This window comes from Thunnus maccoyii, chromosome 17 (assembly GCF_910596095.1).
Source record: "Thunnus maccoyii chromosome 17, fThuMac1.1, whole genome shotgun sequence".
NCBI lineage: Eukaryota > Metazoa > Chordata > Actinopteri > Scombriformes > Scombridae > Thunnus > Thunnus maccoyii.
In genome coordinates this window covers 5488238-5503252 of record NC_056549.1, presented here as the reverse complement: position 1 = coordinate 5503252, position 15015 = coordinate 5488238, and the positions used below count along the sequence as shown (strand labels likewise).

Below are 15015 nucleotides of genomic sequence, written 5' to 3'. Positions count from 1 at the left end.
TTAAAAAAGTGACATAGCTCATCAAAAATGTATATTTGAAAAACTCAACAGCAAGGAGCTTTTATAAAAAAAAAACGCCCCAGTTACTCTGGATCACACAGGCACACAGGGGACAGTTTACACTGGGAACTATTTCTGCAAAAAGGTTCAAGAAAAACATTAAAATGTTCGTGTGTTATCCAAATTAATCAGGACAGTGCTTCTGGAAAGAAACGTCACTGTTGAGTGGTGACAAAAATCAGCAGTGAAGATCTCAAAACTGCCTCAAACTATCTGAGTGGGAAGATATCATGATAAGAGGGACTTCTCAGTTTTGTAATTTGGGTGAACTGGCCCTTTATAGAAATATAATTGTATTTTTAGGGCACACTTTGAGAAACTACTGTTTTTTTTAACTTTTTTGGTGAAAAGTCTTTATAAGCTTTATAAGCACTTTTGGGTTTTTTAAATCTCAACCCTCCTTTAATGCATCACTGTATGTGTAGTGTGTGTATGTGTGTGTGTGTGTGTGTGTGTGTGTGTGTGTGTGTGTTGGTTTTTGTGCAGATAACACCAGGACAAAAGAAGTCCTGCTTAATCAAAATACTGTTTTTTCAATAAAACCAGGATAGTTAAGAAACACTTGTTTGGTTTGTTAAAACTGTGTCTTCCTACTTCTTCAGTGTACCTGAACGTGACCAACATCGAGACCTTCAACGTCGGTCACGACAAGTTCTGCATCAAGTGGAATCCTCACAGAGCCGCCACGTCCTACCGCATCAAACTCAACCCTGCTGACCGTAAGTCTCCTCGATTTCCACCAAATACTGTACATCACCTTCACTCGGATGATGGGAAACTACTTTATAGGATCATATTAGTGTGTTTGAAAGCTACAAATCATGTATACTGATCATTTTCAAATGCATCATATACAGTTTTAGTTGTTTCAATGGATTTTACAGGCTGCCACTGATTTATATATGAGGCAAATATCAACTATCAGGCTCTTGAAGGTTGTTTGAGTCGTTCATGTGGTCACCTGAAGAAGGTGGTGTGCTCTTCTTCCACGGTCGGATCCTGATCGTAGGTGACTTGTTAGAGGTGATGCATACGGTAAAGTGTGCATTAAGACATCCAGCAGATGTTTGGAGGCGTATATCCAGATGAGGTCATTATCTCTGTGGTCGTGGATGCTACAGATCTTCTGCTGATCTCAGGCGCACCGTTCACAGCATTAAGCAGACTTGTGTCGGCTTTCTCGGGATCACATTTAGACCCTTTTTTTTTTTTCTCACACGCAGAGACTGTTTATCTTCAGACCTCCTCCTTGTGATCATTACTCGAAGCAGGATGCAAGTTTTGGCAGGGATTGAAAGCGTCCGACCACCAAGCTTTAATTGTGTCTGTGTCTGCAAAGATTACATCCTTTTCAATTACTGCAGGGTTTTGAATCCCATCTGGTTCATATTCTCACATGGACATGGGTTAGTGGTTAAACAGCCGGAAAAACCAGGAAGGGAGCATCAATATTTGAATATCTATATGGTAGTCATTAACCATTCGGACCGCCATGACAGGTTGCCAGAACAAATACAGGTCTGCTAGCGTGAGACAGCTGGCGGGTTAACCACTACCCGAGGATCAGAAATCCTCCGCCTGAGAAAGAATCTGTTCCAGTGAGAGGCAGCAGACGGTCCGCTCGAGTCAACAAATCAGTCAAATGTTTGTTCTCAAGTGGAAATGCAAACAGCGGTCGGAGACGGTGGTGAGATGAGTAAGTGGAAAAACGTCTCCTCTAGTGGGAATCGTCTTCTCCGTCCATATTTCCCCCATATTTTAAAAAGCCATGGAAACACTGGTTAGAAGAAGAAGAACGCCAGTTTTTAAAGACTCCAGCTGAACTATTTCAGGGATTATATTGTGTCAACATCACTCTTTGTACAGATCCGTGCGCCTCTTCTATCTTGATAAATGTGGGCCACTGTTTTGGAGAAGAACTACCCGGGAGGAATGCAACGTCTTCTCAGAACCATTAATATTGAGTGAATTCGATCATAACTTGTTGATATTACACAGCTCATCACCGTTACATCACCAGAGCTGCTGGATTCTGTGATTTTTTAAAAATGAAATTATGAAATCTTCCTTCCTTAAGAATCAGGTGCAGGACTCTGAAAAGTAGCCGATCATCATGCGTGCCTTAGCGATAGGCATGTTTTGTTTGTTTGCACTTACCGGACCACACAGAATAAATACGAAACTGTATCATCAGTATATCATCGTCCAGCCACGCAGAGATATAAACATTTCAATGGAAGCGTCATTTGTTGATCACGAGACGTTGACAAGGACGAGTGCTTTTACAGTTTAAGCAGCACTGAGAAGTCTGTGGCTTCTTCTGTTAGTAACAAAACAGAAAGCGCAGCAACAAATTGAGAGTCCAGAAGCTTTAAAAAAACACTGTTCTCATGTGTGACGGAGTCAGACTTTTCACAAGAGACACAAGCAATGTCTCCATAACTTTACGCATTCGTCAAAATCAGTTAAAAAAGTACTTTGCAACAAATCAGATTGAGCAAATTCAACTTAAAGGCCCTGAAAGTATATTTATATTTCTGTGCACCAATCAGTCAATCAAAGCTGATCAAAAATATAACCTGAGACAGTTTTTTCCCCCCTGAACTCTCATTGTTATACGTTCAGTCATGAATGTGTCAGAACCAAGTTGAGAGAAGCTCTTAAAGTGGTTCAACAGATGATGTGACGTGAGATAAACCAAGTATTTATCTTTTAAAACAAACCAGACTCTTAGAAATGAAGTTAGCAAGTCTGAGACCGTGGGCGTAACAAGCCGTCAAGCCCGGGTGTAAGTTTTAAAAGCCAGAAATATAAGCACCTGGGGAAGTAATCTTTGAGTCAGTGTCTCATTCAGTGCTTGGTGTACCGTCTGGGGGGACCTCATCTGGAGCAGACTGAGGTTTTTTTTTGGGGAAGCGTCCAGCTTATTACTGGCTTGTTGCAGTCTGGTGCGAGGCCCTCAGGCAGGCGGTGCTCAACTGTTGGACCGCTGTATATTTTTGGTTGCAGATGAGTTCGGACTAGTGTCGGTTCAGGCCCAGCTGGGAGTACATCTCATCCCTAACGGCCTTCGCTTTGGGTTTTAACTAATAGCGAAGCCTGTTCGAGGGCGGAGCACATACGACATAGAAGTAGTAGTGGATGTAACTCCAGTTCTATGAGTTTGTGCATAGCCCTCTAACTACAAGCCCAGCTGGCCCCAGTTGGGCGGTGAGAAGATCTTTCTCAGGTGCTGAGGTGGAGCCTTGGAAGGTAAACCAATAGCGAAGCCCGTTAGGGCTACACATGTACTCATAGAACTGGAGTTACATCCAGGTAACTGATATTTTCAATCAACAATGGGAGCAAGAGTGGAGCATCTTCTTTTTGACTTAACTAAAGTGGTTGAGCATGGTCCGAAAGTGTTCACATGTTCTGAAAACAGATATTAATCATAAAAGTGAAAAAGAATTACAAATCTCCTTCTGTTGATTGTAAAGTAGAAGGTTTTATCTGCTCGTTTCAAATGGAATGAAACGACTGAGCTGTTTTTAACAACAATCTAAAACCAGAACCTTTATTTTATAGCACATTTCATACAAAAAGATACAATACAATGTGCTTCACAAAAAGAATATATAGCAGAAAGGATTTCTAGTAAATAAAAGCTTCTAAAAGGGCAAATGAATTGATATTGTGAGTGAGGTTAAATTATGATAAAAGTTCACATAGAAGTCAATAATTTCGAGGCATTTTAAGAATTGTAAGTGAGCACATTCTCGGCTCTACATGGAGATTGTTTCTGCGTCTGTGCACAGCTGTAAACTCATCCATCTTCCAGGGTGCTGAGCCGGAGCAGGAATAATTTGGGAAAACAGTCATATGAATTCCAGCCCACACAAGGGATGTCTAGATCATCTTCGTTTATAAGTGCCTATTCATGATCGCTAATCCGAAAGTAAACAACAAGTTTCGCGTTTGCGGCTCGCTCATCAGACTCGAGCCAGTATTTTTGAATTCTCTGCATTTCAACACAATAACAGAGACAAAAGCATTTTTCCACAGTCGATGGAGTAAACACATCCTTGCTTCCTTCACTTGCAGCCTCCAGTAAAGGACAACATGAGATCACCATCCCCGCCGGGCGGCCTCAGTACTGCTTTGACGGACTTTCTCCCGACGCTCTGTACACCGCCACCGTCTTCGTTCAGACCCCCAATCTGGAAGGACCGGGAGTCAGCGCCAAAGAGAGAACCTGTGAGTGTTGCATCTGTGAAACTTACTGGTTTTATTACCAAAACACAATATTTCAACAGACCTTTGATCAGTACTAAAAGGAAAAGTTAATTTCTTATAAGTGACATTTTTTGTTGACTATAAGACGCACATGTGCTGTTAAAATACAGTCTACACAATCATGACATAAATCAAAATTTCAATGTTTTTATATAAAAATGCCCCAAATATTCCAGATTCTTTTGGTTTGGTTTTGGTTTACTGACAAGAATCTAAAATATTTTTAAAATACAACATATCATATATTTGTCAGGTATAGAGAGATAAACTACAGTAGGACCGTAACTGTATTATTTTCATCATCATTTTCTCAAATTTTTGTGATTTATTAAATAGTTTGGTCTTTAAAACATCAGAAAACACTGAAAAATGCCAGGGAAGAAGAATTCGGGAGCTCAAGATGACGTCATTAAACGTCTTGTTTTGTTTGAGAAACTCCAAAAATATTTAATTTACAGTAATATAAGACAAGGAAAAACAGCCAATTCTCTCATCTGAGAAGTTGTCAAAAGTTTGGCATCTTTCCTTGAAAAATGACTTAAACGGTTAAACAGTGGTCAAAATGGTTAAGTTCCTGTTAGTCCACTAATTGATTAATTGACTAATCCATCAAGCTTTAATATACAGCAATATACTGTATAGAATAATTGGTACAATAATGTAATCATTGGTAGGAAAAACCTTTGTGGTTTCTCTATAAAAGTTCAATTAAACCTATTTGAGAAATACAACACATAAAGAACAAACACCGTGCTGAGATTTTGAGGATCTGTCCTCTCTGATTGGTCAAACACAAACCAGCAGCGTCTACATCACTGATGGAAAAACAAACTAAAAAAAACACCTCCAGAGTTCGTCACCTAAAATGTATAAAGACAGCATGATTGTAGTAACAAGCTTCGTCTTTCCAACAAGTCCGTTCAAATTGTGAGCCGAGGTGTCTGAGAGATACGGAGCCTTGATTCAAACACTCTGCGGTACACAAACACAGAGTTACATCATCTGACAGGACCGACCGGTCCAAAACAATGACTTCATCATACGTACATGTCTTACTCTCGTTCTCTATTTATCACAAATATGTCGATAACAGTTTGTCAATGTTTTGTTTCTCACAGTGGTGAAGCCAACTCCGGTTCCAACACTCCCACCCACCCCGACCCCTCTACCCACCATCCCCCCCGGATGGGCAGGTAAGCATCCGATGGTAATCCTTTAACTAAAATGAAAATACTACAGCTCACAGATCTGTGTTTCTGGTCTCAGATATTTTTAGTTTTTTGTTCTGTTTGGCGTACAGCAAATCAAATCATTTTACTTTTAAACTTATTTGCATAAAGCACCTTCTCTTCCTGAACAAGCGACCAAAACAAACATCTACCAGAGAAAACTGCCCTCCTGACGTCACTTTAGACTAGATGGCGTATCGGATAGTCAACTGCAGCACACTGAGTATCTTAAAAATGGGCAAAATGTGTTTATAAGCATTTAAAATCTAAGTAAAATTATTTATTTTATCATTAAGTCTGATGGAATAGCCACAATCCAAAGATTCACAGACATTTGTGGAACTTTTTTTAAAATAAAGCTACAATATATACGATTTCTTTCTTACATTTTTAGTTGAAATATAATAATAATAATAATATAATAATGTGAAGAGATGTTGTCAAAGGCTTCAGTAACCCAGATTCATTGAGCAGCCTGACAGCAGTAAAGAGATATTTTGAGCGAGCTTCACCCTTCTAACCAATCAGAGAAGGCCAAAGTCAGCTGTCAATCAATACAGAAACACGCTTCTGGTCTTCAACTCCTCTCGTACCGAGACTCCAAACTAGCGTTAGCCGCTGGAAGACGCCGCTATGGGTTTCTCACAAGGTAGTCGAAGAGCTCTGTTATCTCCAGCGGCGGGAAGAAACCAATCAAACGGTTTTGCGTTCGAGTCTCATTCGGAACTTGCATATTATAGCTTGGACAGTGAAGAGGTAGACAGAAAACAAAAGGATTGAGAGAAGGGTACAAAATGTAAGAGCGGTCTCCTGGAATTGAATTGGCGATGTTGCGGTCAGGAGGTATCCGCCTTAACTTTAAACTTAGGCTGCCGTTGACCAATAGCAAGCCTTCCAGACGGTGCTGATCTTTGAGAGAACGGACAACTGGAGAGTCCACAATGGAGGACACTATCGTAGCTTATTAGCCGTGTTGTATCACCTGCTTTTATAAAGTAATTTAGTGGCATTTTGTGCCTTTATATTTAAGCTACATTCACCAGTGCAAGTTTTTTTTTATTATAGTGTATCTTGATGTCTCTGTTCAGACTCTATTCAGTTTAATTATAAAAAAAACATATTAAACCAAAACAATGAATCATTCAGTCACGTTTTGAATGATTACTGACTGCAAAAAGGGGAAGACTAGCTGTGATTTGAGTTGTACTTTAATTAAACTCTTAAACCATCAGCTCGTATTTGACAGGAGCAGTTCTGTATGATGATTCATTCCTGTTTCGTTAATGTAAATTTAAATATAATAGATCAAATACAGGAGGGAGTTTGCTGTTTTTACTTCAGTGGAAGTTAATGGGAGTTTAGAAGTGAATTGAGCATCTTAAAACATCCTCCAAGGACTCCATAATGCTGAGCCGTATTCAGATCCAACAAAGCTGATATATCCCCCAGAAAATCGATCCAATCAGACTGAATGGATCAAGTCTTTTCATTCAAGCTTAGCTCTGATTGGAAAGTCCTCAATGCAGCATTTTGGCTGTGGCGACGGTTTGAGCGCCAGCTCCTTCTGGATCCGACTCATGCCAGCAGTGAATTAATAGCCGCCACATGTGCTGCTGGCCCTGTGGGGCGTATGAAGGGAACCAACAACGTAGGTGTTGAAAAAAGAAAGAGAGAGCCGTCCAAAGAATCTGTTAGTCGTACGGTGTTGTGTAAAACTTGTTTATAAATCTCTGACTGGGAGGAAAAGGATAGAGAAGATTACAAAGTGTGCTGCATCACATAAGGCAAAGATTATTCGAAGTTTTTTGCCCAATTCGTTTTCGTCTGAGAGGAACCCATTAACGAGAGCTCACTTTCAACCCTTCTGGTGACCAAATGTTACTTGTTTTGTGTTGCCAGTATTTCTTTTATCGGTGAAACCCATAATTACTATACATGGCCCCATCACGTCATTTTTTTTTTTTCTCGATCGTTTTGTTTTGTTGCACGCTTTCAGCTAACTTTTTAGTGTCTAGCTCACAAACAATAATTATGCCGTGTGATGATGCCATTTTCTCTGCTGGTGTTTGGTGATGCTGCCCCAAGGTCTGGCCGGCGGACTTTAAAGCTCCTTATTGACTTGTTTTCTTGCCTCAGTGTGCAAAGGTGCCAAAGCAGATGTGCTGTTCCTCATCGATGGGTCCTGGAGTATCGGCGAGGAGAGCTTCAACAAAGTGGTGCACTTTGTCTACGGCATGATCGGCGCCTTTGATGTCATCGGACCCTCAGGAATGCAGGTTTGTTTGTCTTAAAGTGTTGACCCAGTTGTGCGCTCTGTCATCATGCTACCATTGTTTTGTTTTTATTTGCACAATTAAAGCATCATAGTAAAATATGGAAAAAGGTCAAAGAAGAGTGAGGAAGCCCTCCCCAATATGAAAAAGATTAAATTAAGTTTAATCATAAAAAGACAAACCAAAGAAGATAAAGAAAGAAGCTAAATAAAATGTTTGGCCTGTTAAACGTCTTGGAATTAAGTAGACGACTTTATATTTGATTTCCGTGAAATTAATGATAGTTGAATCCCGTTTAGCTGCTTCAGTTTAAGGGTCCTGGCACTGTCTATGTCATGGTTTACTGGGACAGTTGAATAGAACTGAGCCATAGTTAATGTTATTAATAACACTTTGAAAAAGGCAGGTGATAAATATAAGAATAAATGAAACTGTAATATTTAGTTAAAACTCTTAATATTGTTTAATACGCTCAAAGTTAGTTGCCAGTTTGTCCACATGCTGGGCTTCTTTAAAATTCAAAGCTCAGGGTGGTATATTGTAATTCAGCCCCACTTTGTGCCTCTTATCTATTATATTCAAGTCACGGAGCAAGCATCTGTTTTTCAGAAAAAATAAATCCCTGATGATCTTTGAAAAAACCCTGAAGGTGGTTCAACATCACTTCCAGCAGTTTTGTGCGGTTTTTCCCAGAATCCTCAAAAAAAAAAGGCTTCTGTCCATCTGGAGAGAGAAATATTTTGTGCACTACACAATAAAATAAAATTAAAACAACTTTAAACATTGTTTTCAAGGTTGCAACTCTATTGACAAATCCAGAAATTATGATACCTGGAAGTGACACATCTTCTTGATTTGATTTGAAATGTGAACCAAAATCAACCAAATTCATAATGAAGTGTTTGGATTTTTATTACTATTTCCCATCATTTTGTATTTTCATCATAACTATGCATATCTATTTTTTTTTATTAAGAAATACGGGGAAATCGGTTTAAAACCTTTTTTTATGGTGCAGTTAATTTAGTATTTTGTTTGAGTCTCTGAGGATTCTGGAAAAACCTTCAAAACTGCAGAATTTTTGTCTTTTATCTGTTTTTTCCTGCTTAGTTTTATGACTCAGTTGAAATGAAATGATGAAACATGAGGTACAAACTGGGAGTTATTGTAATTCTGCTTCTACATACAACTATTCCCAGTACTTTGTAGTATTGTTAGCTTGTAGTTCTTGTATAAATATTGTAAATTTTGCTTTTTTATGTTGTAATTCCGCTACATTATGTTGTATATACGAGACTGATTGTGTGTCTCATTGTCGTGGTCATTTGGAGGTTTCCACTGGGTTTCTAAGGGTCTAAGCATAGAGGTTGCTGATGAGGGATTTTAAGGAAAATTGGGAAAAACAATCATATAATTATAAATAAACTTGACTTGATGCGAATGCCAACGATGTGACTTTCCCAACAGGTGTCGTTCGTGCAGTACAGCGATGACGCAAAGACGGAGTTCAAGCTGAACGCTTATCAAGACAAAGGTATCGCCATGGCTGCGCTCCATCATATCCGTTACAGAGGAGGAAACACCAAAACAGGTTCGACCACGCACCACATCCCCGCTATGTCATCCTGCTTCTTGTGAATCAGTGTGTTCTGCATGTACGTTGGTAAAAACTCGAATTCAGTCAACCAAAGTGTTTTTTTCTGACATAATCGTCTCCTTCTCCTTCTCCGTTGAGCAGGAGTTGCTCTGAAACACACACACGATAAGGCCTTTTCTCTGGAGAACGGCATGAGGAGAAACGTCCCCAGGGTGGTTGTAGCGATCACCGACGGACGCTCTCAGGACGAGGTGAAGAAGAACGCCGCCAAGCTGCAGCATGCAGGTAAAACAACCTCGAGATACTGTATATACTAAGCTGTGATCTGGATCTGATCTACAGCTTCTTTGAAAACATTCAGGAGGCTGTTTTCACAGTCTGAACTTTTAACAACTGTAGACCAGTTCCAGCTTTTTGTTTGTCAGTAAAAAGAGAAACAGCTTGTACCAATGACGATGATTATTGATGGTTATTACCTAAAATACTGGCGAAAGTTTGAAATGATTTAGCTTTGCTGTGTTTCATTGTTTCCCTTCTTATGACCTCTCTGTGATTTGACAGAATAAGGTGCCATTGGAGGCACAAATCATACCAGTAAACTACTACAGTATGTTACCACCGATGTGATTTTGTTCTGACGTTATACGTTTATATCTTCAGGTTACAGCGTTTTCGCCATCGGTGTTGCCGACGTGGATTTTGTTGAGTTGCAGAGGATTGGTAGCAAGCCCACCGACAGACACGTGTTTGTCGTGGACGACTTTGACGCTTTTGACACCATCAAGGAAAACCTGATCACCTTCATTTGTGAAACAGCAACCTCGTGTAAGTTCACACAAGTTTTCCTGCAATCAATAACCAGAAAACTGTTCTGGTTTTTGTTGGCTGGTGATTTTGTGGTGAAAAGTCATAATTTTTCTTTCTTTTTTCCACAGCCTGTCCCTTGATTTTCCTGAATGGATTTACTTCACCTGGTTAGTACAAACAATGACTTATGAGTTTTGGCGAAACACTGACATTCATCATTTTCTAAGAACTGTCATCACTGCTGTCCTTTAAATTTATCCTCAACTCCTCAGTCAGATGTCTCATTTAAACAGAAAACTCCTGATTTGTTGTTGTGTCACAGGCTTCAGGATGCTCGAGGCGTTCAACCTGACAGAGAAGACCTACAGTTACAGTCAAGGTGTCTCTATGGAGCCCGGTTCCTTCAACAGCTACACGGCATACAGACTCCACAAAAACGCCTTCCTGAGTCAGCCCTCAGTGTGAGTGAAATTATTTTTATGTTTTGTTTGTAGTTTGGGGAAGTTTCTTTTTTTTTGTTCAGCCTATTCCTGGATGAGGTAAAGAAGAACATTTAGATTTAAGGCTTAAGACTAAAATAACCTTATGAGGACAAACACCTCAGCGGGTGGATCCAAAGAACTTCTGGTTTGGTGTTTGCTAAGTTTCTCAAACTTAAATGTGAAGCAGAAAAGTGCAGTAAGAATCAAATATATGTTATAGCAGTTCCTTTCTTTTAATTATTAGCATGGTGATTGATGACCCTGGAGGGTTAGCATGCTAGCTAGTTTATCTAGACAGAGAGTCAAAGTCCTGCCTGACTTTCTGTGTCTTTCATCGGTAATTTGAAAAAGTTAAAGCTTTGTACTGCGTATGAAATCGAACCATGTCTAAAATTTGCTTTGCGTTTTGTCTGAGCACACAGTTAGGCCCGGCCCCTCGAGTTATAGCTCAAACAATGAGGTTTTTCTCCCTCCAGGGCCACTCAAACAAAGGAGCCTTCAAGTTATAACAGGTGTCTGTTACATTCATGAGAAGAGACCATTTCAATGATACATTGATTTATTCATTATTATGTTGTCCGCCATTTTCTTGTCCCTCAAACTCAATCACCATATTGTAGGAGAACAATGCAAAGTCTGTTTTGCAGTCACCCAGCAACAATGTTTAGCCAGTTAAATGCCAAACATGTTGCGTTCTTGACCTTCTCCGAGACGAGTTTGTACAGTTAAATCAGCTCCTCAGGGAGAAAGATTCACAGCTGAGCACAACCAGCATCTTCTCCTGAAGCTTCCCGGTGTCAGAGCTGATTAGTTGTCATTGTTTATCCCTTGAACACTTCCAAGTTGTTCATGTCAGAACCATGAAGCGTCCTGCACAGCTGTGTCCAGACCATTTGAGCTCACTCTTTTTAGAAACTGGGTCAGTGGATTTACGATGCTGTGTGAGGTCAGACAGGACTGGCTGAGCTGCAGGTCATGACGGAGCGCAGCCTGCTTTTAAAACCGTGTTTCAGTTCAATCTGACGCGACTTCATACAACAAGCCTCCGTTGGGCCGCTGAGTGCAAAAAACCAACCACAAATTAGATCGTTAATACTGGCTGACACCCAACAGAGGCGTCCCTCATCCAGAATCTCACATGCAACACCAAAGTGGTGGAAAACAGCTCTGAGTTCTGACTGTTTACCAAGTCTTGACTTTCCAAAACGTGTAGTGACATCAGAGGGACAAATGGAAAACATCCTGCTTTGAAGCAACGGTGGAAAAAGACTTTAAATCCTTTACTTTTGTAGAAGTAGACATACCGCAATAAAAAGCACTTCATTACCAGACAATTTTATTTTAACAACAGTAATCAAGTATTATCAGTAAAGTGTGATGTAGTTTGAAAGTAACAATACTCATTATTGATGTATTGTTGTGTTAACGATATCTTATTGACGTAGAACTTCTGATTTGTGCTTCAACATTGAGTTTCAGCTGCTCAGACACCAGTTCCCTCATGACCCTGGAATCAGCGTTTGAGAAACAAGCTCACCACAAGGTCCATTTAGTGGCTGTTCTGGAGCTTTCAATAATATCCCAAGATCTTCATTTTTTTCCTTCTTCTTGTCATATTCAATGGAAATTTAACTTCTTTTAAGCCAACATGGAATCAGGAATTAAAAGGAAACCTCTGCAATTCCATGACAGCTCCATCTGCTGAAGAAGATAATGTGATATGGTCAAAAGCTACTTAATGAATCTTGTGGTCAAAAGGTTTTCTCATTAGATGTGTTTTTATTGGCCAGACAGATTTCTAACACACAAAAACATGATGCATCATCACAGCTCAACAGTTCTGGACTCTGCAAGACTTTATAAATATGTTTATTACAAATTAAAGGTGTTTTTTCTTCATCTTGCCACAGTTTCTCAGTTTCAAACTTGGTCTGAAAGGGCCTCAACTTCACATTATACAATTTAAACCAATTGACAGACTTTCAATTTATAGGAAGCTTTCAATTTATAGATTAAAATATCAAAAACAACATCAATGGCTCCATGTTTCACAGAACCACCTTTCACAGTGAACAATACGCTTTAGCATTAGCATCCAAGTCCACTAAATACTCTTCTATTATGTAACAGTACTTTTATCTAGCAAGTTTTTACTATTATTGTTATTATTTTGGGGGAAACATAGGGAACAACATGCAACAAATGACTCTGGTCAGAGGCGAAACAGTCAAGTTGTGGTTCATGGTCGGCACTTTAACCCCTTGGCCACCAAGGCGGCCTAATTTTTATCTAACTTCATACTGGACAATAAAAATCTCACAGTGTGACATTCAGATCGATGACAAATTACAAAAAGTCATATATTTTCCCTTATGTGGTGTATAGAAGCAGCCACATTTGTTGGTTTTTGCTTTGTCACCTGTTGTTATATGCAAATGCTCTACCTCTGTGTCAATAGATTTTGCTTTCCCCTTTACTTGCTGTTGCTTCTTAAATATACAGTACATTTCACCTCTCCTCTTACTTATGGTTTCATTCCTTCCTCATTCATTTTCATTTGACACAAGGTCTTGCAGGGATTTCTAAGCCTGACCATGGATCCTCAATCACTGTAGTTGTGTACTGATGCAGGAATTTAAGTTATTCTTAACCTGCCTTAACCTACCTGAGAGCAACAGGTAATATTTATAGTAAATCTAACATGTCTTCTTTTTTTTGTTCCGGGAACAGAGATATCCACCCTGTTGGTCTTCCCCACGCCTACACCATCATCCTGATGCTCCGCCTCCTGCCCGACACGCCCAAGGACGCCTTCGACATCTGGCAGGTGTCAACCAAAGATCACAAGCCGGAGACCGGCGTCACGATTGACAGTAAATATCATCCTCTATTCTTATCCACTGATGTTGGTGTCGGGGGGGGAGAGGGGTGAATATTTATAGGAAGAAGGCATGAAAACACAGAGAAATGGAAATGTGTGAGGGGATGTCGAGCAGCTGTGCCTCATTGTGTCGTAGCTTTTCATGAAAGGAGTTGAGTGGGGTGTAATGAGCTGGCTTTGCCCTCCGGCTGCTTTGGTCTCAGTTGATAACCACGCCGACTGCTTTTACCACAAGAATCTCATGTCCTCAGCCAAGCTCAGCTGGCTCTCGTAAAGCCTCAGTTTCAGTCTGTCAGCAGAAATCCTACAGCGATGATCGCTTGTTCTGGTTCTTGGACGACACTGAGGTTCAGATCATCTACAGAAAGAAACTCTGCACCATTAAAGATGGGAACTAGGGCAGCACGATATAATTATTAATGACTTTCTTTGTATAGCACATTTCATAAAACAGCTACAAAGTGCTTTAAGAAAAGACACGAGATTATGCTGTAAAAAGTAAAACCAGATAAATGACATAAAATTAATACGCTAAATAATATATTATTGTCCAGAAGTTTTAAAATCACACAAATCAGTTACAGTAAAAGCCAGTTTTAAAAGACGTGTTGTCAGTGGACATTTAAAAGAAAATACAAAAGTAGCTGTGCAGATTGTAAACGCCAATTCATTCACCAGTTTAGGTGCCAGAACAGCAAATTCACAGTCACCCTTGGATGCAAGTCTAGACTCAGGAACTGCGGGAAGAGCTTTTTCTGCCGAGTTAAGTGTGCGCCCTCATACGTATGGGCTTAGCATATCAGAGATGTACCTTGGAGCTATTTCCATCCATTTAAAGGTTTGTAAGTAAGTAATATAATTTTGTATTCTGGATGTAATGGGAAGACAGTGAAGGGATGCTAAAATTGGTGTAATATGTTCTCTTCTGGTTCAGTTAAAAGCTCAGCAGCTGTGTTTTGGACCAATTGTAGATGATTTTGTGCAGAATATAGAGAATTGCAGTAAACGTGTTGAAATAAAGGCATTGATAACTTTCTCCAGGTCAACAGACAGAAATGGTTCAACTGTAGAGCTGCTTCTCAACTGATTAAAAACAAGACTGAATGACCTCTTGTACTTAGTTTTCAAAGTTCAGATCTGAATCAGAAATATTTCTGGTCGACTGCTTGGTATCGGTTGGCATGAAGTCATGTTTTCCATTCATTTAGTCGGGCTGGATGAGGCACACATATAATTATCTTGGTGTTATCCCTCTTAAGCTCTAGGAAATTTGCCATCCAATTAACATCATCAAAACAGTCTTGTAGAGCAACAAAACTACAAGAATAAGTAGGGTAGACAGGAAGATATAATTGCATATCATCTGCATAACAATGAAACAATAAGTTGCATGTAAATTGACAAAAAAATA

General features: G+C 39.7%; 1 protein-coding gene across 3 annotated transcripts in view; it reads left to right on the top strand.

The window, feature by feature from the left end:
• The window catches only part of col12a1b (collagen, type XII, alpha 1b), a 152239-nt gene that overhangs the window by 104429 nt on the left and 32795 nt on the right, over positions 1 to 15015 (top strand). For all 3 annotated transcript variants that reach the window (XM_042391103.1, XM_042391104.1, XM_042391102.1), the window contains 10 exons: positions 663 to 779; positions 4144 to 4296; positions 5454 to 5528; positions 7701 to 7840; positions 9305 to 9428; positions 9576 to 9719; positions 10095 to 10259; positions 10370 to 10408; positions 10564 to 10702; positions 13454 to 13596. In XM_042391103.1, the coding sequence (XP_042247037.1) occupies positions 663 to 779; positions 4144 to 4296; positions 5454 to 5528; positions 7701 to 7840; positions 9305 to 9428; positions 9576 to 9719; positions 10095 to 10259; positions 10370 to 10408; positions 10564 to 10702; positions 13454 to 13596 (1239 nt within the window). The remainder of the gene's footprint in view (positions 1 to 662; positions 780 to 4143; positions 4297 to 5453; positions 5529 to 7700; positions 7841 to 9304; positions 9429 to 9575; positions 9720 to 10094; positions 10260 to 10369; positions 10409 to 10563; positions 10703 to 13453; positions 13597 to 15015) is intronic.